General features: G+C 41.3%; 1 protein-coding gene across 2 annotated transcripts in view; it reads right to left on the reverse strand.

Moving 5' to 3' along the window:
• Positions 1-27,180, reverse strand: part of Ube2h (ubiquitin conjugating enzyme E2 H) — a 94,644-nt gene that overhangs the window by 39,428 nt on the left and 28,036 nt on the right. For both annotated transcript variants that reach the window (XM_042695887.1, XM_042695886.1), the window contains exons 2-3: positions 6,335-6,411; positions 4,165-4,239 (exon numbers count right to left, since the gene is read on the reverse strand). In XM_042695887.1, coding sequence (XP_042551821.1) covers positions 4,165-4,239; positions 6,335-6,411 — 152 coding nt within the window. The remainder of the gene's footprint in view (positions 1-4,164; positions 4,240-6,334; positions 6,412-27,180) is intronic.

Genomic DNA, 27,180 nt, shown 5'->3' on the forward strand with positions numbered 1-27,180 from the left:
GAGTTAGGTACTAGTTCTGAAGCATGAACTCAGGGCCTACTGTCTTTAAGCTTTTTGTTCAAGGCTAGTACTCTTCCACTTGAGCCACAGTGCCACTTTGGCCTTTTGGTGGTTAATTGGAAATAACAGTCTCATTGACTTTCCTGCCTGGGCTGGTTTTGAACCATGATCCTAGGATCTCAATCTCCTGAGTAGCTAGGAATATAGGCATGAGCTACCGGCACCCAAAAAATAAAAAAATATATTTAAAAATTTATTTTTAACGTTAGTTTTAGTTTGATGAACTTAAGTAATTTTTTTTGGTCAGTCGTGGGGCTTGAACTCTGGGCCTGGACACTGTCCCTCAGCTCTTCAGCTCAAGGCTAGTTCTCTACCATTTGAGCCACAGCTCCACTTCCAGCCTTTTCTATTTATGTGGTGCTGAGGAATTGAACCCAGGACCTCATGTATGTGAGGTAAGCACTCTATCACTCAGCCACCTTCCCAGCCCCCTTAAGCAAGTAATTTTAAGTGAAATCAGATAGGATCTCAATTAGCCTTGAACTCACAATCCTGCCTTAGCCTTAATAGACATGAGCTATTATCATAATGCTCAGCCAAGTGGCTTCATTTTTTTCTTTCCTCATCACTGAAAATACCTGTCTTACAAATCCTCTACTGAATCCTTTAGGAACTGTCAACAAATCAGTGGACATTTTGATTTAGAGAGATTACATTTGCATGACCTCAACACACTGGACATGTACATATAGTTACTCTAGCAGTTAAGTGCCATTCTGAATTCATCTGGTATGGCAAACCTCTACCCCCAAAACCTACAAAAAGAACAAAACAGAAAACCCAAGGAAGCCAGATTCTGCAGACTTCAATTAGCTCAGTAGTGATTCATTTCAGTCTCACTTTTCCATCTTTAAAATAGATCCTCCTAAAGTTCATTTTAACAATACAGATTTTTTTAAAGCAACACTAGGAACATAAACACATCTTAAACTGTGCAAATATGTTTTTCAAAGGGAACTAAGACATTACTCTTACTGTTTTTAAAAGAATTTTAGAGCCAGGCACTGGTGGCTCATACCTGTAATCCTACTCAGGAGTCTGAGATCTGAAGATTGCGGTTCAACGGCAGCCCAGGTAGGAAAGTCTGTGAGACTCTTATCTCCAATAAATCAACAGAAAACCAGAAGTGGAACTCTGGCCAAGTGGTAGAGCGCCAGCCTTGAGCTAAAGAGCTGAGGGACAGCACCCAGGCACAGAGTTAAAGTGGAAAGAATAAAAAGCACCCTAAAGTTGAGATGAATAAACTGGGGGTCTTTTTTAGAAGCCAGAAAATGTGGGATACCCACATTCTGTCACTATGGAATGGAGCCCAGAAAGCTGCACGGGCTTCTCAGCTGTACTCATGAGCTGTCTCAGACAACACTTCACAGCTCCCATCCACTTTACCATTCTTAACTCTACAACTTTGAAAGTCCTTGCAGCGATAAAAACATTTCTGACTTATTTATCCATAAAGAATCTTCTTGATTGCTAGGCTTAGAGAAAGCACCTAAGAACCTGATATAAATGACCAGCTGTTGCTCAAATGTACAGTAAGAGTTCCCTAACCTAAAAAGGAATGAGAAGCTCTGTAGTATTTTTAGAGCACAGAAAGCAGCTACATGCTGGGAGAGAGGTTGCTCCTTTTGGTGGCTTTTGCTTCTGTGACCACCTAACTCTTCTATTTGCCCTACACAAAAATGCAGGAACCTGAAATCAAAACAAAAATTCAGGATATTTTGCTTCATATATATAATTTTTTTTTGGGGGGGGGGGTCGGTTATGGGGCTTGAACCCTGGGCCTGAGCACTGTCCCTCAGCTCTTCAGCTCAAGGCAAGCACTCTACCACTTGAGCTACAGCGCCACTTCCAGTTTTCTTAGTGTTTATTGGAGATAGAGTTTCACGGACTTTCCTACCTGGGCTGGCTTTGAACCACGATCCTCAGATCTCAGCCTCCTGGGTAGTTAAGATTACAGGCGTGAACCACCCGCGCCCAGCTTGCTTCATATATTTTTATAGTTGGGAGTGTTGATCTAAACTCCAGGAGATCTAGCATTAGTTTTTTTTTTTTTTTTTTTTTTTTTTTGGGGGGGGGGTCGGTCGTGGGGCTTGAACTCTGGGCCTGAGCGCTGTCCTTCAGCTCTTCAACTCAAGGCGAGTGCTCTACCACTTGAGCTACAGCGCCACTTCCCGTTTTCTGGTGGTTTATTGGAGATAGGAGTCTCACGGTCTCTCCTGCCCGGGCTGGCTCTGAACCACGATCCTCAGATCTCAGCCTCCTGAGTAGCTAGGATTACAGGCGTGAGCCACCAGCACCCGGCCTAGCATTAGTTTTGAAGACAGTCTACAGCAACATCAAGATATGTGAATGCTGGTAATTCTTACCATGATGTGTGGAATGAACAACAAAGACCCCTTAATATATTTCAATTTTATTGGTCTTATTTAAAATTGATCAATATTTTACAATATTTAAAAATCATTTATAATAGGTGCTAGTGGCTCACGTCTATAATCCTAGCTACTCAAAAGGCTCAGATCTGAGGCTCACCCTTTAAAGCCAGTCCAGAGAGGAAAAGTCCATGAGATTCTTATTTTCAGTTAACTACTAGAAAACCAGAAGTGACACTATGGCTTGAAGTGGTAGAGTGCTCTCCTTGAGCAAAAGAGCTTAGGGACAGCACCCAGGCCCCAAGTTCAAGCCCTACAACTGACCAAGAAAAAAAAATCATATTTAGACTGAAGCAAAACAATTAACTTTTAAATTAGTACTGTTCTATAATTCTATAATTTTTTTTTCTGGTCAGGTGTGGGTCTCGAACTCAGGGCCTGGGCGCTGTCCCTAAGCTCTTCTGCTTAAAGCTAGCTTTGAGCCTCAGTGCCACTTCCCATTTTCTGGTGGTTAATTCGACAGGACTTTCCTGCCTGGGCTAACTTCGAACTAGGATCCTCACAAAGGAGATAAAACAAAGCATAAGAACAAAAAAGAAGCTATGATTACTCAGAACTTGTACTTTATAAGCTAGTAATTTTTTTTTTTTTTGTCAGTTGTGGGGCCTGAACTCTGGGCCTGGGTGCTGTCCCTCAGCTCTTCAGCTCAAGGCTAGTGCTCTACCACTTGAGCCACACCACCACTTCTAACTTTTTCTGCTTGTGTGGTGTTGAGGAATCGAACCCAGAGCCTCATGCATGTAAAGCAAGCACTCTACCACTGAGCTACCTTCCCAGTCCCTAAGCTAGTATTTTTATGAAAGTTTTTTCTGTGAAGAGGCTGAGAGTTCATCTATATTTTCAGAACTTTTAGGAAATGCTAGTTAAAAGAAATGCAAATGACTTCCCAAGGTCTGCAGTAAGGAAATTTTCAGAAAATTAGTTAAAATTAACTTAGTGTTGTAAATAAAAAGCAAACAAATACGAAGTAAACTATGATCCTCAGATCTGTCTCCCGAGTAGCGAGGATTACAGGCATGAACCAACCCATCTCACAGTTTGTTAAGTTGTTTACTTCCAAACAGATGTACCTTTATAGTCTGACATTAAAATGCTAAAAATTATCAGTGATTGCCTTAGTGGGGATGAAGGAATAATAACATCACCAATTAAGCTGGGAGGAAGAAGGCAAGAAGAAGCACATCTTATATAACCCACTGAGGCTGCTATTCTTTTGGATGCTGTTTGAAAGGCTAAAAAATTGAGGATGTATATAGAGTATAAAAGGGTTATTTCACTATTCAGTATTCAGAGCTAGATCTAATTAGAGCTAAGTAAGATCTAGGATGGATTTTTAGATGATAGAATATTATATAATATTCACTCTAACAACAGAATGAGACTGAAGGCATGCTTGTTTTTTATTGTTAGCAGTCTGAATGGACAATGTATCTTAAAGTTGCTAGTGCAACTGGACACTGAAATAAAAATCTAGACGTCATTATGATCATGTAAGAATATGTTATGCTTTCTATTACACTATGAAATTTCCCCCAAAGCCATTAAATAATCCAAGCTAAAACTGGAAAAACTCAATTAAGTAATAATTTGTGGAATCAATTATCTTCCATAAAACACAGTTCTTTTTTCCCCACTCAAATTATCGAAGTAGAGAAACCAAGTAGTCACGTACCTATAGATGGTGATTTGAAAGGGTATTTGTCAGGAAGATCCACTCTAACTTTCCATACTCCACCTTCATATGGTGCTGAAATAAAAGTAACAAATGTCATACATTAAAACTATGTCTCCACAAGCAAACTGACTTAAGGAGGTATACTTAGAGGAGGAGTCCAATGGTATAATTCCTTTGAACAACCAATGAACATTCAACTAAGTGACTATGAGGAAGCTGAAACATGTTGGGGTGGAGGGCCATGAGAGGGGAGGGTACAGGAATGGAGGGAAGAAGAGTGAGCAAATGCAGTCATTATATTAAATAGACATTATATAAAAATTGAACTGTGTAACTTGAGGATAGGGATGGAATAGGGAAAGTAGGGGGAGAATGATGGAAGGGGCAACATTGGACAAGATGCATTTGTATTCATAACTTGACTTCTGGAATTGGAATCATTTTGTACAACACTTAAAAATCAATTTTTTTTGGGGGGGGGGTTGGTCATGGGGCTTGAACTCTGGGCCTGGGTACTGTCCCTGAGCTCTTTAGCTCAAGGTGAGTACTCTACCACTTAAGACACAGCACCACTTCTGGTTTTCTGGTGGTTTACTGGACATAAGATTCTCACAAGACTCAGGAGGCTGAGATCAATCTGAGGATTGCAGATCAAATCCAGCCCAGAGGGCTGGGAAGGTGGCTCAGTGGTAGAGTGCTTGCCTTGCATGCAAGAGGCCCTGGGTTCGATTCCTCAGCACCACATATGCAGAGAAGGCCAGAAGTGGTGCTATAGCTCAAGTGGTAGAGCTAGCCTTGAGCTGAAGAGCTGAGGGATAGCGCCCAGGCCCAGAGTTCAGGTTCCATGACAGGCAAAAAACAAAAACAAAAAAAGAAACCCAGGAGCTGGCAAGGTAGCTCAGTGGTAGAGTGCTTGCCTTGTATGCATGAGGCCTTGGGTTCAATTTCTCAGCACCACATAAGCAGAAAAAGCTGGAAGTGGCACTATGGCTCAAGTGATAGAGCACTAGCCTTCAGCTGAAAAGCTGAGGGACAGCGCCCAGGTGCAGAGTTCAGGCCCCAGGACAAAAACAAAAACAAACAAACAAAAAAAAAAAAAAAAACAAAGCCGGCCTAGGCAAAGAAAGTGCATGAGACTCTTATCTCCAATTAACCATCAGAAAACTGGAAGTAGTGCTATGGCTCAAGGGTTAGAATGCTTGCCTTGACCACTTCTGGCTTTTTCTACTTATGTGGTGCTGAGGAATTGAACCCAGAGCCTCATGCATGCAAGGCAAGCACTCTACCACTGAGTCATCTTCCCAACCCTTATTATTCAATTTTATTTAGTTCTATTAAACATTATTCAATTATTCGTTAATTAATAGCTGTATTCCCTTTTTTCCTATCTCAACCAACTGTTCTGCACTCAAAAAAGCAAACAAGAAAGTGCACTTCCCAGAAACCACTCATGTGGCCATCTATAACAAAACCCAAAATTCATAACTCATAAAATAAATATATAAAATAATTATAATGAGACAAAAATTTCCTCGATGCTTTCTCTTTTTTTCTCTTTCTGGTCCTGAGGACTGAACTCAGGGGCTGAACACTGTCCCTGAGCCTCTTTGTGCTCATTGCTAATGTACTACCACTTATGCCGCAGCACCACTTCCGGCTTTTTCAGAGTAGTTTATTGGAATTAAGAGTCTCATGGGCTTTCCTGCCCCAGCTAGTTTTTTTGTTTGTTTTTTTGGGTTGGTCGTGGGGCTTGAGCTCTGGGCCTGAGCACTGTCCCTGCGCTCTTCAGCTCAAGGTGAGCACTCTACCACTTGAGCCAATGCCACTTCCAGTTTTCTGGTGGTTTATTGGAGATAAGAGTTTCACAGACTTTCCTGCCTGGACTGACTTTGAACCATGATCCTCAGATCTCAGCCTCCTGAGTGGCTAGGATTAGCCACCGGCGCCCGGCTTCCCCAACTAGTTTTGAACCATGATCTCAGTCTCCTGAGTAGCTAGGATTACAGGTGTGAGCCACTGGTACAAAGCTCTCACTTGCTGTTTCTGGAGTTCAATTGAACCTACTTTTGAAAAGCTATGCATGCCATCACCTCTCTCAGATATTCTATTAAGGAAGAGAGTAAAAAACCACTGCAACAGAAAAACACATAGTAACACATGTACTTACTTCCTTGTGGTCCATAAAACTTCACTACAAATTCATTGAGTCCTCCCAGGATTGTAACTTCGTGTTTACTCTCAATGCTAAGGTAGAAGGTAAAGGAAATCACACAAACTATGTATTATAGAGAAGAACTTTTGATGACATCCTCAAGACAGGCCAGTTAAAAAGTGTTACCAATACTTGACGAAATTAATAAAATGTAAAATATATATAACATCTCTAGAGATTTAGAAGGTCATCTATATGCTTATGAGAAGGATATGCATAATCACTGGATTCAGAGAGACTTACGGTCATATCTCCTGACTGCCATTTACTGTGTTTTTTAGCCTAGACAAATAAAGCAACTGACTACCCAACCCTTTGTTCTTTCTCAACACAGAAAATACCAGTTCATAGGACTTCTTGAAGGGAAAATGAATAATATGTAAATGAAAAATAGCACTTTTAAGTTTTTTCTCCCCTCTATATCTTTTCCTTTCTAACCAATGGGCCCTTAACTTAAATCCAGTCAAATTCAAATGTTTAACAAAACACCAATTCCAAAACTAGAAGAGCTATGTTCCTACAATAACAGAGTCACTGAGGACAGCTCCACAATTTTCTCTTTGGCTCATGGAACTATCAAAATAGGTAATACAACTTATTACAAGGGCCAAAAAAAAATTTTATCTTACTTAGGATGCTGGGAATGTCTTGCCTAGCATACATGAAGCCTTGGGTTGGATTCCTCAGTACCACATACACAGAAAAGGCTCGAAGTGATGCTGTGGCTCAAGTGGTAAAGCACTGGACTCAAGCACAGAGAGGCTCAGGGACAGAGCCCAGGCCCCAAGTTCAAGCCCAAGGACTGGCAAAATAATAAATAAATAAAAAATAAAACATCTTACTTGTGCCATTTATTTTCACCTACTCTTTCCTTCCTTCTCTTCCTCCTCAAATTCCCTTCCTCTAGATTTGCCTTTCAGTTCTAAGCGTAGTCTAATCACTTTTAATTCTCTTCCTCTAAAAGCTACCTAGCCCTGAGACTCTGACTTTTCTTTTTTTGGGGGTCCAGTCGTGGGGCCTGAACTCTGGGCCTGGGCGCTGTCCCTCAGCTCTTCAGCTCAAGGCTAGCGCTCTACCTCTTGAGCCACAACACCACTTCCGGCTTTTTTTCTTTTTGCTTATGTGGTGCTGAGGAATCGAAGCCAGGGCCTCATGCATGCAAGGCAAGCGCTCTACCACTGAGCCACCTGCCCAGCCCCGACTCTGACTTCTTTAAAGTATTAAGATTCAATTACCAAAATCAAGTTAAAGCTGTACCAGTAGGAGAGAGGGTGACTGGTCTAAATCTAACCTATGTCTCTCCTTTGTGGTATATAACCCAGTAAATTCGATACAATTTTAGGCTTTGGGAAACTTTCAAATCTCACTGTAACATCAAGAAAAAAAAAAAAAGAAAGAAAAAGGAAAAATATAAAAGGAAGCCAGACACAACAGATTGGAAACATGTTTCTCAACCAACATGGTAATTTATGTTTTAATTACATGTACATTAATTCAAAAGAAAATGAAATCAAAGAGAAAATTTTAATGATTTCTTAAGGAGAGGAAAAAATGGTTGGGGGGTTTTTTTTTGAGAGAGGGTCTTGTTACATAGTCCAGGCAGTCCTCCAACTCACAATCCTTCAGCCTCTATCTCTCAAGTGTTGAGATCATCAATGTGTACAACCAGGCCTGGCAAAAAAAGTGATTACTTTTACAGGTTTGAAATTAAGTTTTTTGGTTCCCTAAGCCTGTGCCCAACAGGTTACAGTACAGATTGCATGAGTCCAGGTATGTATTTATGTGTATATGTGTGTGTGTGTATGTGTGTGTATATAATTGTTGTTTTTTTTTTTTGCTGGTCCTGGCACTTGAACTGAGGGCCTATACACTATCCCTGAGCTTCTTTTGCTTAAGGTTAGCACTCTACCACTTGAACCACAGCTCTACTTTTAGCTTTTCTGAGTAATTTTATTGGAGATAAGAGTTTCATGGCCTTTTCTGCCTGTGTTAGCTTCAAACTGTGATCCTCAAATCTTAAGCCTCCTGAGTAGCTAGGATTACAGGTGTGAGTCACCAGAGTCAAGCTGAGTTCAGGTGTATTTTCCATAAATTCTTTGCTCAAGTCTTGGACAGTATATCTACAATAGATATTTAAGTAAGTTAATTCAGAGTAGGCCAATTTGATCTAATTCTTTTCTAAATAAAACTTATTTCAATAAACACACTAAAAGGATTAAAATAGAATCTAAATAGAAAAATTGCTATCTCTGGTGTACTAAATTCTTCCTGATCTTCCTGACACTTGCAAAAATATTCCCAAGTTGATACTACTATAAGAATTTTTTTTCTTTCTTTCTTTTTTTTTTTTGGGTCCGGTCGTGGGGCCTGAACTCTGGGCCTGGGAGCTGTCCCTCAGCTCTTCAGCTCAAGGCTAGGGCTCTACCACTTGAGCCACAGCGCCTCTCCCGGCTTTTTTCCTTTTTTTCTTTTTTTTTTGGGTCCAGTCGTGGGCTTGAACTCTGGGCCTGGGCACTGTCCCTCAGCTCTTCAGCTCAAGGCTAGTGCTCTACCACTTGAACCACAGCGCCACTTCCAGCTTTTTTCCTTTTTGCTTATGTGGTGCTGGGGAATCAAACCCAGGGCCTCATGCATACAAGGCAAGCGCTCTACCACTGAGCCACCTTCCCAGCCCTTTCTTTTTTTTTTAGAGTCTAACAACTGATTAATTTAATCTTCAATAAAATTAGCTACACGTTTTATTCCAAAATCTTAGTAAGTCAATTAAAATTTATAATTTAACATTAGTTATAAATGCTAGCTCTAGCTTTGAAGGTGGGGTGGGGGGGACTAAATTAAAATGAAATACTCAAGATGTCAGAGGCATGTAAGAATTTTCTTAAAGTACATGTTTAAAATGTTTTAAAATGTAGGAGATGGGAAGGTGACTCAGTGGTAGAGTGCTTGTCTTGCACGCATGAGGCCCTGGATTCCATCCCTCAGCACCACATTAAGCAGAAAAAGCCAGAAGTGGCGCTGTGGCTCAAGTGGTAGAGCGCTAGCCTTGAGCTGAAGAGCTGAGGGACAGCGCCCAGGCCCAGAGTTCAGGCCCCACGACCGGACCCAAAAAAAAAAAAAAAATTCTCTAAGAGAAACAAATTTAATTTTTTTAAATATATGAAATCTAGAATTTTCTTAGAGCCAAGAGGTACACAAGAAAAAGGTATATAAGAGAAGTACAACGGCTCAGGCCTGTAACCCTAACTACTTGGAACACAAGGTTAATTTTTTTTAATTTTAATAATCTAAATGAAAAAGTTTAAAAGCAAGCTCTTTAAAATATACCTACTAAATCCAAAGAAAATAGACACACACACACATATATTTGTCCTTACAATCACGTAGAAACCACTGCTCTAAAAGCTCTGATCACAAGACCTTCTTACTTCCTACTTCTTTTTCCAGAACATGAATGACTGACATCTACTGTTTACTACTCCATAATCATTAGGCATAGCAGGTATCAAATATTAAGTGGCATTGATAACAATTCCACTTTGGTTTCACAAAAATTAAAAGGCCAGAAAACAATACAACAGACTTAGGGCTTTTTAAAAGTAATATACACACAGGTGTAACAGGTTTAAGATCCCTGCCAAGAGTTTATACTGAAAAAGCAAAATGGATGAATACACTAGATAGAATGCTAAATGTGATCTATATGTGATCTAACAAGTAGAGAACTACTCCCTATTTCAAAAACAAATGAACATCAGCTGGGTACCAGTGGATCACACTTGTAATCCTAGCTACTCAGGAGGCTGAGATCTGAGAATCACAGTTCAAAGCCAGCCCGGGCAGAAAAGTCCATGGGACTCTTATCTCTAATAAACCACTAGAAAACCAGAAGTGGCTCTGTGGCTCAAGCGGTAGAGTGCTCCCCTTGAGCTAAAGAGCTGAGGGATAGTGCCCAGGCCCAGAGTTCAAGCCCCACAACCAACAAAAAACAAAAACGAATGAATGTGTCCTTATGTAACTGGGCCTACTTTCAAATGACCATTTGGATGAGTTATGAGAGACACACGATTATCTGCTGGATGTTTAACAAAAGCCTTGACAGTGTTTAAAAACTAAAAAAGTAAAATGAAAATTAGCGTCTTCTACTTTGCTGAAAGCCCGCTTAATAACTATTCAAAAGGGTAGTTACTAGGCAAATATCCTATGTGATAACTTGCTCAAATAGTTAAATTGTCTTGGGGCTGGGAAGGTGGCTCATTGAGAGAGTGCTTGCCTCCCATGCTTGAGGCCCTGAATTCCATTCCTCAACCTAGCATGCAACAAAGCCATTGATCCAATACCCAGCACAGAAAATCATCTTTAAAAAGGAGGGGAACTAGTGCTGGAAAGGTGGTTCAGTGGTAGAGTGCTTACCTTGCATGCATGAGGCCCTGGTTCAATTCCTTAGCACCACATAAGTAGTGGTGCTGTAGCTCTGGGGCCTGGGGCTTGAACTCTGGGCCTGGGCACTGTCCCTGAGCCCATTTTGCTCAGGGCTAACACTCCACCACTTGAACCACAGCACCACTTCCAGTCTTTTCTGTTTATGTGGTATTAATGAATTGAACCCAGGGCTTCATATATGCAAGGCAAGCACTCTACCACTAAGCCACATTCTCAGCTCAGTAATTCTTTCCATGAATACTACTTGTCTGTTTACATAAAATTCAAGTTTCAAAGGGCAAAAAAACTGTATCTGATTTTTTTTTTTGGTCGGTCGTGGGGCCTAAACTCTGGGCTGGGCACACTGTCCCTCAGCTACAGTGCTACTTCTAGCTTTTTCTGTGTACGTGGTGCTAAGAAATAGAACCTAGGGGCTCATGCATGCAAGGCAAGCACTCTACCACTGAGCCACCTTCCCAGCCCTGTATCTGATTCTTTATATTCCTAACCAAGTGCCTGCCTCACAGTGGGGTACCCAATGAAAACTGGTTGAGTGAATGACAGTAAGTACTGGGCACTCTGTTAGACAGCAGAATCTAGCTAGAAACAAGAGTGCTTGTCTTCGGACAGCTCAAAGTTCAGTGGGGAACAGATATGCCATCAATTACTAGGCAGGAAAATAAGAGGAATATGACAGGGAAGAATTCTGGAGGAAGTGTTTCTTAGTCCAGAAGCGAAAGAGGTGATGATCTGGGCTGGGAAGGTGGCTCAGTGATAGAGTGCTTGCCTTACATGCTTGAGGCCCTGGGTTAGATTCCTCGGCACCACATAAACAGAAAAGGCTGGAAGTGGCGCTGTGGCTCAAGTGGTAGAGCGCTAGCCTTGAGCTGAAGAGCTGAGGGACAGTGCCCAGGCCCAGAGTTCAAGCCCCACAACCAATTAAAAAAAAAAAAGAGGTGACGACCCCAGGTAATCCAAGGGGAAAGTGACATTTTTTTTCTTACATGATGACTGAGATGTGAGCTCAACTTGAGATCATTTCATAAGGACTGGGAAGAGAGGGGTGTAAGCTATCTGAAAGAGAAAATAGGGTTTCTCCCATGGCAAGATACACGTATGAGAGACTGAGTGAATCTAAACATGTAAAAAACAATGTAGTTGAAGGTACTGGTGGCTCATGCCTATAATCCTGTCTATTCAGGAGGCTGAGACATGAATATAAAGATTCAAAGCCAGCCTTGGGAGGAAAGTCCATGAAACACTCTCCAGTTAACCACCAAAAAGCTGAAAGCAGGCATGTGGCCCTCCTTTCATTGAGGCTAGCCTCACCTAGAGTGCTAGCCTCAGAGACAGCACTGAGCTTATGACCCAGAATTGGCATGCACACACCTGTGTACACATGCCTGCGTGTATACACACACACAGTGCTTGACAGAATGACTCTGCAAGCACTGAAGAAAAAAATAAAAAGAGATATGCTGGCAAGTGCAGGGGAGAAAAAGGAACCTTTCTTTTCTCATAAACATGAGTGCTAGTCACAGCACATCTCTCCACCATGCAACTGTGCCATCATCCATCAAATTATGTGAGGTCATTATACATTTGATTCATCTTGCTGCATCTGCTCTGATTCTTTCTCAAATACCCTTCAAATTATGATCCTAGAAATATCCAATGATAGGGAAACAACAGTTCACACTGACAATTATACGCTGGCTTTCCAGTTTTCCCTTTCAGATTTATAACTTGGTTAATCGGAAGCCAAATGTACTCTGAATTCTCTGAAGAGAAATGTACATGCTCTTTGTTTATAAAGTAAACACTTGGGATGGATGGTGGCTCATGCCTGTATCCTAGCTACTTAGGAGGCTGAGATCTGAGAATTGTGGTTCAAGGCCAGCCAGGGAAGGATTATGAGACTCTTCTAATTATCCACCTGAAAACCATTAAGTGGCACTGTGGCTCAAGTAGTAAGAGCACTAGCCTTGAACTGAAGAACTCAGGGACAGTGCCCAGGTCCAGAGTTCAAGCCCCACAACCGACCAAAATAAATAAATAAATTAAATAAATAAACACTTGGGAAGGCAAGCAATAAGGGCATTAAATGATAAGATTAGTATGAACTCAGACAGGGAAAAGGATTTAAGAAAAATGTTTTGGGTCTTAAACTCCCATTTCCTGAATGGCAAGCAGTAAATATTTTTCTCTATTAGATACCTTGCTTTAAGCTGGTGCTGGGTGGTTCACTCCTATAATCCTAACTACTGAGGAGGCTGAGATATGAGGATCAGGGTTCCAAGCCAGCCTGGGCAGGAAGGCCTTGAGCTGCTCATCTCCAATTAACCACCAGAAAAAAGCATAAGTGGTGCTGTGGTTCAAGTGATAGAGTGCTACCCTTGAGCAAAAAGGAGCTCAGGGACAGTGCGCAGGCCCAGAGTACATTAAAAAAAAAAGGGGGGGGGCTGGGAAGGTGGCTCAGTGGTAGGCCCTGGGTTCGATTCTCCAGCACCACATAAATAAAAAGAAAAAAGCCGGAAGTGGCGCTGTGGCTCAAGTGGTAGAGCGCTAGCCTTGAGCTGAAGAGCTGAGGGACAGTGCCCAGGCCCAGAGTTCAGGCCCCACGACCAGACCCCCCCCCCCCCAAAAAAAAAAAATCCTTGCTTTACCACTTAAAAAACAGAACAAGGGCTGGGAAGGTGGCTCAGTGGTAGAGCGCTTGCCTTGCAATGCATGAGGCCCTGGGTTCAATTCCCCAGCACCACATAAGCAAAAAGAAAAAAGCCAGAAGTGGCGCTGTGGCTCAAGTGGTAGAGCGCTAGCCTTGAGCTGAAGAGCTGAGGGACAGCACCCAGGCCCAGAGTTCAGGCCCCAAAACCGGACCAAAAAAATAAAAAAAAAAAAAAACAGAACAAGAAAAATGTTCTTGAGGTGCGCTGGATACAGAAAAGGGCAGAGGAACAGACCCAAGGCAATGATGATTGCAAGATTTTTAGTTCCAAGTTATTTGGGGATAATATCATTGAGTAAACAAAAAAAAAAAATAAGGTCTCGTAGAGAAAGATTCTATTTTGAACATATTGAATCTGAAGAAAAGCTAAGTGAAGATGTCTTATAGACATTTGGTCATTCAACATTACAGCTTAAAAGATAGGAAATTTTAGTTCGAAACAAATATTTGGACAATTTTGGATTAAGAAAACATGTCAGATCAGTAAGGATCAATTATGAAATCTTGAGTAAATTCAAGAATTAAAGATTCAGCTCTTTAGCTCCAGGAGAGTGCTCTACCACTTGAGCCACTGCACCACTTCCGGTTTTCTAGTGGTTTATTGGAGATAAGAGTCTCATGGAGTTTCCTGCCCAGGCTGGCTATGAACCATGATTCTCAGATCTCAGCCTCCAGAGTAGCTGGAGTAGCTAGGATTATAGGTGTGAGCCACCAGCTTGTTTTGTTGTTTTTAAATAAAGATAAAGATAGAAATAAGTTTTTTTTTTGTTTTTTTTTTAAAAGGCTTCTGAAAACAGGGCTGCAGGTGGCTCACACCTGTAATCCTATCTACTGTGATCTGAGGATCACAGTTCAAAGCCAGCTCAAGCAGGAAAGGAGGGCAGGAAAGCAGTCCATGAGACTCTTATCTCCAATTAACCACCAGAAAAGTGGCACTGTTGCTCAAGTGGTAGAGCACTTGCCTTAGGCTAAAGAGGTCAGGGGCAGTGCCCAGGCCCAGAGTTCAAGCACCATGACCAACAAAAAAGTTAAAAAAATATATAGGCCTAGGAGATTGAGGGCATGGCTCAACTGATAAGAGTACCTGTCCAACACCCAGGCCCAGAGTTCAAGCCCCATGACCAACAGAAGAAAACAAGAAGAATGCATTTGCTGAACGTGGTGACTCACACTTATAATCCTAGCTGCTACTCAGGAGGCAGAGATCTGAGGATAGTGATTTGAAGTCAGCCCAAGCAAGAAAAGTCCAAAGAGACTCTTATCTCCAATAAATTTACAAAAACAAAAACAAAAACAGCTGCCAGAAGTGGCACTGTGGTAGAGTGCCAGCCTTAAGCAAAAACAACTCACAGACAGCTCCCAGGCCCAGAGTTCAAGCCCCAGGACCAGCCCAAAAAAAAAAAAAAAAAAAAGAGAGAGTATTAGCATGCACAAGGTCCTGAATTAAATTCTAATACTCTCCCCTACCCCCCAAAAATAATAAAAGCTTTATTCTGGGGTACAGTGATATACCCTATTATCCTAGCCACTTAGTTGACTGAATCAGAAGAATCATACTTTGAGGTCATCCTGGGCAATATCACAAGACCAAACCTCAAAACAAAACAACAAAGAAATAAAAAGAAAGAAAGGCTTAAAAATAAGCTGTAAAAATCTTGATTATTTGACAGCTGAGGCAAATTCAACTGACTAATTCAGCTGACTATACTTATCTCTTCCTAACTTCAAACTCGATGACATCATATGAGTAGATAAGCAGCCAGGGTGGAGTACTTATACCTCAGAAATCAGCAAACAGTACAAATCAGGGCTTTATTTCCTTAAGAGTGGTTGTTCATTATTCACCAGCACACCCAGCGTTATTTCTATACAAGGTCTAGCCTGCATATGGCACTAAATGAAGTGTCCCTTGACATTTTCTTCTCCTCAAAATAATGACAGTTCTGAAGCACCATTTCTTAATCTTATCATCAGCAGATGGTTATCAAAAAAGCAGACAATGTAAGAGCCTGATGTTTTATTAGTTTCAAGAACTAAAGCATGTCTATGAATAAGACAGAAACCTCTGTGTCTCTCAATCAAGATTTCTAGCTATTATGTGGTTTGCCTGGAACTAACACCAATTGATGATGATAATGTACAAAATTTCAGCATTCATTCCATTATAGTAAAGGCTAATTGCATGGGTCTATTATTGGAATTTGCTTTCCTAGTTCAAACTAGATGCATTTCAATAGAGTAAAAAAAAAGTTTTCTAGAGAAACCCTACTGTGAAAAGATGAACTCTGTCTTAACTTTAGTTTCAGAACCTACTCATTTGTAGATGCCTATTTCACATCTCTGAACCAAAATGGTTCATTTGTTATGTAGATTACTAACTAGTCACTTAAGAATAAAGAGGTTTCTTCTTTAGAAGTTTAACTATATGCATAGGCTCAAGCTCAAATCAGCAAGTATTCCCAGATATGACAGCAAAGGATTATTTCCAATGCTTGTGATTCAGCTGCACAGAACAAATGGGCACCTCCTTCCCACTTTGCAACCCACTTTCAGGGGCCAATCTAGGGTGCCTCCTAAGAAAAACTGTCTTAAAGAGCTCCTGAGATTCTAGCTATGAGGGAAAATGTAGGGTAAGGGAAGGGAGTATGGCAAGATATGCAGAATGAAAGCCTGCAGCAGGTAGGCTTTCCATGAACACTAAGAATGTAGTTTCTTAGGAATAGGAGTGAATTTAACATCTATATTCAGAGTATAATTTTAGAACATTAACCTGTATTTATACCAATGCTTCTGCTAAAAAAAATGTAAATGTACTTTAGCATATAAAATTACACTGTCCACAAAACCCAAAGCATCTCTGATTAGTCAACATCCCTTCCAGGTCCTAGGTCAGTGCACCATTCTTTCTGTGTCTCTTTTATCTAAGAAACATACAATTGTACTGAGCATCCACTTCCATTAATCCAGGATAATCTGTCTTTAATCTGTCTATCTCTCAAGTAACATTTCCAAAAAGCTCTTTCTCCATAGGAAGTAACATTACTTACATAATTAGTTATTCGGATATGGAGATAGACAGATATCGACAGACAGACACAGACACACTTTTGTTTTCTTTTTTCTGTCCCTGAACTTCTTTTTGTTCATGGCTAGCACTCTACCACTTGAGTCACAGCACCATTTCTGGCTTTTTCTGTTTATGTGGTACTGAGGAGTTGAACCCAGGGCTTCATGCAGGCTAGGCAATTACTCTACCTCTAAGCCACATTCCCAGTCCTACATATGTTTTTATATACACATTACCTGCCTTCAATCAATATTGGGGACAAGTAATACACACTACAAGTGAATAAATAAATGTATGGAATATTTATCTCATAATTAGATATCTTGATTTGCTATTACTAATTAAACTTTTTTTTTAAAAAAAAAAAACCAGTCCTGAGGCTTGAATTCAGGGCCTTAAGCACTGTCCCTAAGGCTAGCACTCTAAGACTTGAGACACAACTCACTTCTGGCCTTTTCTGTTTATTTGGTATTAAGGAATCAAACCCAGGGCTTCACGCATGCTAGGCAAGCACTCTACCACTAAGCCACATTCCCAGCCTAAACATCTAAAGAAAATTAAATTGTCATTTGAACTTCATTGTGACTGAGTCTTCTTTCTCAGAAAAAAGGATGACAAAGGAAGAACTTGAAGAATTTTGTAATACAAGGAGCAGGGAGAAAATGCCAGGTGGGGAAAAATGATGGGAAATAAGAAGACCGTATGTATATACAACTTTCACCAGAGTAATGATATTCCTTTCCCACTGACAGGAGGCAGTGGGGAGGGAAGAAGGTAGTTACCAGATAGGTATACTTGGATGGAGTACTCTGTGAGTTTCTGATTTACATGCCCAAATAGCTATTGGCTCTAGGGACTGCTGCCAGGCCAAGAAGAGTATAGAAGGGGCCATGTGCCGAGGGCTCATGCCTGCAATCCTAACTACTAAGGATTCCTGGTTTGAAGCCAGCCCAGAAGGAAAGTCTATGAGACTCTTATCTCCAATTAACCACCAAAAAGCCAAAATGTTGCTGTGGCTCAAGGTTTAGGTGTTAGAGTGCTAGCAATGAGCACAAAAGCACAGAGGTAGTACCCAGGTCCAGAGTTCAAGCCCCAGGACTGACATACATACAGAAATAAACGTATACGAGGGAACATTCTGAGCCTTGGACTGCCTACCAAATATTCTTTTTGTACCATAGACCTCGGTCTCAGAATATTTTCCTTTTGCTCTTTTCCTTAGGCTTCTAAATTCCTTTGAAGAGAACTTTCAATAAGTAAAAAACAATGAACATTTATTATTTTTTCCTTCCTGAACCCATTCTTCAAAATGGCCAAGCTTAGATGTACTATGTTCAGCTGTAGAGTAAGATACAGAACCAATCCTCTGAAGAGCAGACTGAAAAAGGTTGGAGTTGCAGCTACACAAACATTTGATTACATAAAGGGGTAATTGCTTTTCTATAGGGAAAACACCACTGCACTACTAAAGCTTACAGAAGACAAGAAAAGTAGGCCAGATATGGAGTGTATTAAGGAAGACTTTGAAGAAGTGAAAGGGGATTAAACTGTACCCTGAGCATCAGTGTACTTTTGTCTAAACAGCTTAGCAGTACTGTATCTTGGACCTATAGCTAAGAGACAATACACCTCTATAAAAGGATATTTGTATTTCTTTGGTGACTGACCTAGCTATGTAGCTGAGGCTGACTTTGAACTTGAAATTCTCCTACTTCAGCTTTTAAAGTGCTGGTATTACAGGCATGCACCATTACACCCAGCTGGAACTGATTTTTATACCAAGGTTTATCGCTTCATCAGCCTCTTCATCAAACTGACTTTCATCAAACTGACTTTTATACCAAAGTTAGGCTTTCATGGGCATTAATGTGCCAAACAATGGCACTGTTGAGAGAGGAGAGAAGGAATACAAGGGAAGAATAAACAGGATGAGGGAAAAGTTAGGGCACATAGGCTTCCTCACATATATATACATGTGTACACACACACATTTTTTTTACAGGGCTGAATATGTGGCTCAGAACCTAGTATGTGTGAGATACTGGGTTTAATCGAAAAAATAAAAAAAAGTAATGAGGTGAGACTATAAACGTGGCAATGTAATAATGAGATCTTCCTCTAATGGAATAAATATTTAAAAGTAAAAGGAAAATACATAAGTATGTAAGTAGAGGGAAAGGAAAGAAAAAGGGAAAAGATAAAGGGAAAGAGAAAAGACAAAACAAAGCAGGCAATCAGCGCCTAATGATGTATGTCTATATTCCAGCAGTTGAGAGGATGAGGATTAAGGGTTAAGGCCCAGCCTGTGTACCACATGAAGCATTTGAGGCCAGAGCCAAGTGAGACCTTGTCTCAAAAAACAAAAGACCTTGAGTTTGCAGGATATAGAACTGAAATCATTATATATGTAAAAAGTTTTAGGGATCTGTTCAGGTGTGCTTGGACATGTTTGGGAGATAGGAAGCTATACTAATTTGACAAACAACTCAAATGGAGATGTGTATGTATGTGTATATATATATATATGCATATGTGTGCATACACATATATACACACATACACATACATACATATGAACTGCTTTCTAGAAAAGGGTAAGTTATATGAAAGTAATTAACCGTAAATAAATGTGTCTAGATGCAGGACTAAAGTAGGACTTCATGATGAGGTATAATTGAGAATATCCCTCCAGGAAAGGGGTCCACAAACTATTGCTCACTTTGTTTTTGTAAACAAATGTTTTATTGAAACATGTCATGTCTAAACATGATTAAACTGTCAAGGCATGTTTCTGTGCTGCAATAGCAGAGTTGAACATTTGCTATTTGGTCCTTTACAAAAAAAATTCACCTGTCCTATGTTAGTCAACAGTCTATAGGGAAAGCCTATCTTTATATTCCATCTCAATTTCCCTAAGAAACAAAAAGTACATTCAGTTCAACAAGAACTTAAAGGGGCCGGGTGCTAACAGCTCACAACTGTAATCCTAGTTACTCAGCAGGCTGAGATCTGAGGATCATGGTTCAAAGTCAGCCCAGGCTCATATCTCCAATTAAACCACCAGAAAACTGGAATTAGAGTACCACCCTTGAGCAAAAAAGCTCAGAGACAGCTACCAGGCCCTGAGTTCAAGCCCCAGGACTGACATCCCTCCCCCCTCAAAAAAGAAAAGTTTATATAAGGGACTTAATATTCAAACTATTCATCACACACAACTTTATTTTACTTTTTGTTGGTTGTAGGGCTTTCAGGGCTAGGATTATAGGCATGAGCCACCAGTGCCCAGGTAATGACCAGTTTTCTCACTGACAAGTAATTACACCTATTCTAGGACTCTGGGCCTGGGCACTGTCCCTCAGCTCTTCAGCTCAAGGCTAGTGCTCCACCACTTGAGCCACAGTGCTACTTCCGATTTTCTATTGGTTTATTGGAAATGAGTCTCATGGTCTTTCCTGCCTGGGCTGGCTTTGAACTGAGATGCTCAGATCTCAGTCTCCTGAGTAGCTAGGATTACAGGCATGAGCCACCAGTACCAGGTGACTATTTTTTTTTGATCGGTGGTGGGACCTGAACTCTGGGCCTGGGCACTGTCCCTCAGCTCTTCAGCTCAAGGCTAGCACTCTACCACTTGAGCCACAGCACCACTTCTGGCCTTTTCTGCTTATGTGGTGCTGAGGAATTGAACCCAGGGCCTCGTGCATGCAAGGCAAGCGCTCTACCACTGAGCCATGTTCCCAGCCCGACTCTTAATATCTTAAAAACAATATTTCAGCAATATAATTGGTTTAACTCAGAAGTCCTTTGCCATCAAAGATTTAAAAAATATCTAGGAAGGGGCTGGGAACGTGGCTCAGTGGTAGAGCGCTTGCCTTGCATGCATGAGGCCCTGGATTCAATTCCTCAGCACCACATAAGCAGAAAAGAAAAAAAGCCGGAAGTGGCACTGTGGCTCAAGTGGTAGAGCACTAGCCTTGAGCTGAAGAGCTGAGGGACAGCGCCCAGGCCCAGAGTTCAGGCCCCACGACCGGACCCCCCCCCCCCCAAAAAAAAAAAATCTGGAAAAAAAAACCCAGGAAAACAAATGTCCAGACTGAGCATCAGCTTTTATCCACTACTGAAAACAACATATTCAGGTTCTATAGACCTTAATAAATCTGATTTACATTTCTTAGCCATTTAAATAAAACATGTCTAAGTGCTTGATGTTCTTGTATTTACTTCCCACTTAAAAAATTATCTATTTTCAGGTTATAACTGAATTTCATATATCCCCATAAAAAAAAAAACAAAAAACAGATCCAGGACCAGGGCCATTCTCTCCAGCATTTTGCAATGTCTACTTCAGATTTACAAATCCTATTTTGTAAAGCTAAGAGGAAGGAAAGTAGCTTTTCTACTACAGATTTCAATTCTGCAAATGGAAGTAAAAACAAGGCTTCAAGATTACACAGTACACACAGAGAACATCCTGTCCACTTGCCTAAATACACTGAGCATGCTCATAGTTAATGGCCAAACCACCTGCAAAGCTCCATTTGCCCAGTCTTATAACATGCCTTCAAGTTCATGCAACTTCACTTTATTTCATAACAGTCACCTGGTATCCAATTGATCCAATCCCACTTTGCTGCCAAGATGTTAACGTGCACTGTATTTGCTAAAGACAGGGAATAATAAGAGAGTCCTTTTTTTTTTTTTTTTAATGTAAGGACATACCCTCACATCTCTAGTCCTATGAAAGCTATGTGTATATTTGTGCACCAGTGTGTGCAAGCTAGAGTTAAATGATGGAGCTGAGGTAGATGACAGAAGGATAAGGCTGAGAATCTACACACCCCAGGGAGTTTCTAAGAAAGGACCCAGGCAAAGATACTGTGTAACACACACTTCTGGAACTATGCATATGTTGTGTGTGTGTGTGTGCGCGTGCACGCACATGCATGCACGTGGGAATACACACGTATGTACCAGTCCTGGGTCTTAAACTCAGGTCCTAGGCACTGTCCCTGAGCTTTTCTGCTCAAGGCTAGAGCTCTACCACTTGAGCCACAGGTGCCTGGCTATCAGCTATGCATTTTTAAGTAGTGAGTAGCAAGCAAGTGAAGCTGTTTCTCAAATGGTAAAGAGTGCTGCCTTTGAGCAGAAAAAGCTTAGGGATAGTGCCCAAGCTCTGAGTTCAAACACCAGTACTGGCACAAATTTTAAAAAAGGGGTGGGGGGTGCCCAGGCTAGGCACTGGCTGTTTAAGTTTATAATCCTAGCTATTCGGGAGGTTAAGATATGAGAGAAACAGTTCAAAGCCAGTAGAGCCAACAAAAAAAAAAGAGGCATGGTTATCCAGATACAATTTAAATTTCTAAACTAAGCTGTCCATGAACCAATATTAGGCCAAAAAGAAAAAAAAAAAAAGCATAGCTCCCAGATATAGCTTGGTGGTACTGCACCTGCTTAAAGTGAGACCCTGGATTCAATTCTAGCCACAATAACTTATTAATCAAACCAATGTACCTTTGGATAGTATGTCAAATGAACCTTTGAATATACTCCTTAAAACCAACACAAATTTGACACTTCTTATCAATGGCTGATGCCAAACACACACACACACACCAAGTGCTTACCATTCTGCACTGTATGATTAACATTTATTGTTTTAAAACACTATAATTCAAAACATAACTCTTTCCAACTTTGTCTCCTAAAACTGCTTCTACTAAATCAGGGGCTGGCAGGTCTTAATGTTCATGCCGTCAAGCAAGACAAATGCTATTAAAAAGGACTAGCAGCTCAAGAATGCTAGTAATGGAAAGGAGCCCAAAGAATTCTCTCATATTATGATCTACAAACATTACCCCACTCCACCCCTGCCACACACACAGCTGGCCAACTATCCATTCTAGTCTCATGGAAAACAATCTTAAAACTCATAAAAATTTAAAATTACCACCCCTATACACAGGTATTCCTATGAAGACCATCAGTTGTACAACTAAAAACTAAGAAGCAGCATGAGACAGTGTAAAGGGTTGTATGATTGGTAAGAGCAAAGTATAAACACAAAGGATAGCTTCCAGACACAGGCAGGCTGGAAGAAGTTGATGCTGCAGGCTTTCTCACTCATTGCTGGTGCTCTACCACATGAGCCACACCTCCATTTCCAGCTTTTTGCTAGTAAATTGGAGGTAAGAGTGTAATAGAGCAGAGCACTGGTGGCTCGCTTACACCTGTAACCCTGTTGATTCTCAGAAGCATTCTAAAATCTATTGTTCATATAATGCTAAGAGATCACAGAATCAAAATGAGAAAGAAAAAGTTATACAACTATTTCAAAGAATTCTAACAAGGGCTACATCCCATCTACAAACCATACTGCTTTTTAGATGTATTCTATGTGAAAATCAAAACTGAATACATGAAGAGCCCATCAATCTCCTTCTCCTGGGACATAGATTTGCTCATGGCACAGAATAGAATCAGAAGTCATTTTTCACCAAGCTAGTCCCCACGAAGTGAGGATCATAAGTATTTTCCCTCAGTTCCAACCCATATACTACTGGCAACTTTTTTTTTTTCCTGCCAGTCCAGGGCCTCTACCACTTGAACCACAGCATCACTTCTGGCCTTTTCTGTTTATGTGGTACTGAGGAATTGGACTCAGGGCTTCATGCATGCTAAGCACTAAGCCACATTCCAAGCGTTGCCAACTTCTTTATTCAGGTTAGGCCAAAGTTATTTTTTTAAAAAATTGAAGCATTTAAATTCTTCCCTTCTCTCTCCCCTCTCCCACCAGCCCCAAGTTCTGGGGCTTGAATTCAGAGCCTGGGTTCTATCCCTGAGTCTCTCTGTGCTCAAGGTTAGCACTCTACCAATTACGCCACAGCGCCACTTTCGGCTTTTTCTGAGATCAGAGTCTCACAAACTTTACTGCCTGGGCTGGCTTTAAACCATGAGCCTCAGATCTCAGCCTCCTGAGTAGCTGGAATTACAGGTGTGAGCCACCAGCATCCAGCTAGCATTTAAATTCTTCTTTTTTTTTGTTAGGTCATGGGGTTTGAACTCTGGGCCTGGGTGCTGTCCCTCAGCTCTTCAGCTCAAGGTTAGAACTCTACCACTTGAGCCACAGTACCACTTCTGGTTCTTTGGTGGTTAACTGGAGATAAGAGTCTCACAGACTTGCTTGCCCAGGCTGGATTTGAACTGCGATCCTCAAATCTCAGCCTCCTGAGTATCTAAGATTACAGGTACATTTAAATTCTTAAGTAAGCAAGTGATCAGTCAACATTGCTGGCATTTCCTAATATACTGACTCAATACTTCATCTTATTTCCAGGAATCTATTTCTAGCATCTCTTTATTGCTGGCGAAAGAGGTTTTAACTATTCAAACATAACATTAACACAGGTTTGTACATATGTAGCAACATTTTATTGCCATGGTTTAAAATCAGAAATGAAGACAATCAAGAGTTTTATACTTTGGATTTCTAAAGTCCTGGTAAAAATTCACACCAAGAAAGTAATAAACTGTAGAATTTATTTTTACTGACAATATTTACCTGTGAAGATAAAATTTCCAGTTCTCTATTCCCTAAAAGGTAATACTAGATACCCACATGGCTATCACAATTTTTTTTTTTTCTTTTTTTGTTGGTCGTGGTGCTTGAACTCTGGGCCTGGGCGCTGTCCCTCAGCTCTTCAGCTCAAGGCGAGCGCTCTACCACTTGAGCTACAGCGCCACTTCCGGTTTTCTGGTGGTTTATTGGAGATAGGAGTCTCACGGTCTCTCCTGCCCGGGCTGGCTTTGAACCGCAATCCTCAGATCTCAGCCTCCTGAGTAGCTAGGATTACAGGCGTGAGCCACCAGCGCCCGGCTCACAATTTTTTACTTTATACATAAAGTAAAAGTTTTATGAAAAATGTCTGCAGGTAAAAATATTCAGGTTGGAAAAATCTTACAATCTTTTTTTTTTGTCGGTCGTGGGGCTTGAACTCTGGGGTTGAGCACTGTCTGTGTACTCTTCAGCTCAAGGCTAGTGCTCTACCACTTGAGCCACGGCACTACTTCCGGTTTTCTAGTGGTTTATTGGAGATAAGAGTCTTCATGGACTTTCCTGCCCGGGCTGGCTTTGAACCGTGATCCTCAGATCTCAGCCTCCTGAGCAGCTAGGATTACAAGCATGAGCCACAAATCTTACAATCTTATCTTATCTGATAGGTAAGGACTGACACCCAAGAAGGAAGAGAAAGCCCAGGTCTCCAGGTCCTTGAGCAGAGAGCATGCTAAGTCTCCCAGGCAGGCCATCTTCCTAGCCACCTCTGAGCCTCTCCTCTACCCACCTCCAACCACAACCAAACTCTCAAATTAGATGCTCTGAATCCATATGTAAAAATACAAATTAAAACAAACTAAAAATGAAAAAGTGTATTAGCCTCCTCTTCTTTAATGCTCAACAGTACGTATTTCAACCAGGTGCTTGTGGCTCAAGCCTGTAATCCTAGCTACTCAGGAGGCTGAGATATGAGAATCACAGTTCAAAGCAAAGTGGGGCAGGAAAATCCATGAGACTCCAGTTACCATCAGAAGACCACAAGTGACCCTCTGGCCCAAAGTGGTAGAGTATAACCATTGAGTGTAAAAGCTCAGACACAGCTGCCAGGCTCTGAGTTCAATCCTCATGACGCCCCCCCCCCAAAAAAAATATATAATTTTTTGGGTGGATCAGTGAATTCAGGCGTGGGTGCTCTCCCTGTATTGTTTGTTTTTGTCAGTAGTGGGGCTTGAACTCTGGGCCTAGGCACTGTCCCTAAGCTCTTCAGCTCAAGGCTAGCACTCTACCACTTGAGCCACAGCTCCACTTCTGGCTTTTTCTGCTTATGTGGTGCTGAGGAATGGAACCCAGGGCCTCATTCATGCCAGGCAAGCACTCTACCACTGAGCCACTTTCCAAGCCCTCCCTGTGTTTTTTTTTTTTAGTGGTTAATTAGAGGTCAGTCTTACAGCTTTCCTGCATAGGCTGGCTTCAAACCACAATCCTCAGATCTCAGGATCTCAGTAGGTAGAATTACAGGCATGAGCCACTAGTATCTGGTCTTGAGAGTACATAATTTTACTTTTTAAAAAATTAAGAGGGCTGGGTGCTAGTGGCTTACACCTGTAATACTAGCTATTCAGCAGGCTGAGACCTGAGGATTGAGGTTCAAAACCAGCCCCAGCAGGAAAGCCTGTGACACTCTTATCTCCAATTAACCACCAGAAAAAACTGGAAGTGGCGGGGCTGGTAGAGTACTTGCCTGGAGCTCAAGAGCTGAGGGACAGTGCCCAGGCCCAGAGTTCAAGCCCCATGACTGACAAAATTAGGAGGACTAGGGTCATGGTTGAAATAGTACAGCAACAGCTGGGCAAGCATGAGGCCCTGAATTCAAACCTCAGAACCACCAAAAAAAAAAAAAAATTAGGAGAGGAACACAAAAGACATCACACCTATGTACATCTAATCATATAAAACAATATTTATGGAAATGAAAAGAAGTTTCAGTCCCTCAGCAAAGCAGAACCTAGTATGTCTGGAATAAAGGTAACATGTACATTTTATGAATAAAGTTCAAAGGTGCCCAGCACCGGTGGCTCATACCTATTAATCCTAGCTATTCAGGAGACTGAGATCTGAGGATCTTGGTTCAAAGCCAGCCTGGGCAGGAAACTCTGTGAGACTCTTATCTTCAATTAACCACCAGAAGTGGTGCTGTGGCTCAAGTGGTAGAGTGCTCACTTTGAGCTCAGGGACAGTGCACAGGCCCAGAGTTCAAGCCTCACCACACACACACACACACACACATATGCATGCATGCACGCATGCATGCACACACACGGCAAAGGAGATTCTACGGTAATTTTCTCAAATGTGTGAACAAAAGGAAAGAGAATTAAGTCTAACATTGACTATGGCAGACATTGCTATTATCCAACTAACTGAGTATCCATATTCCCCTGATTTAATTCAGCGCAGGTGAAAGTCTTGTCTCAAGCCTCTGTTGCAGCTAGAGTTGAGGCTGACATTTCTTTTTTTTTTTTTTTTGGCCCAGTCGTGGGGCTTGAACTCTGGGCCTGGGTGCTGTCCCTCAGCTCTTCAGCTCAAGGCTAGCACTCTATCACTTGAGCCACAGAGCCATTTCCAGTTTTTTCTGCTTATGTGGTGCCGAGGAGTAGAACCCAGGGCCTCATGCATGCAAGGCAAACACTCTACCACTGAGCCACCTTCCCAGCCCCAACTAATGATTTTATCTCTTTGCCTTGCTTAATACTAATGTGATGGCAGGACAGAAACCCTTTAATATATATACAATATCTAACTAAGTAGACAGAAGGAATCTGGTCCATAAGGATAAACCTTATTTCTGAACTATTAGCAGCACTAACTGAGCTATTCACTGAATACTTGCATGCTAAATGCATTCACACATACTATCCCACACAAACATCAAAGCAAATTATAGGTTATTTTCTCTGTGTGTGTGTGTGTGTGTTTGCTGTTTTTTAGGTGCTTTTGATGAGGAAACCAAAGAAGAACAGATACAACCTTATGACTAA

Source organism: Dipodomys spectabilis, unplaced genomic scaffold (assembly GCF_019054845.1).
Source record: "Dipodomys spectabilis isolate Male_0828 unplaced genomic scaffold, ASM1905484v1 ptg000197l, whole genome shotgun sequence".
NCBI classification, from domain to species: domain Eukaryota; kingdom Metazoa; phylum Chordata; class Mammalia; order Rodentia; family Heteromyidae; genus Dipodomys; species Dipodomys spectabilis.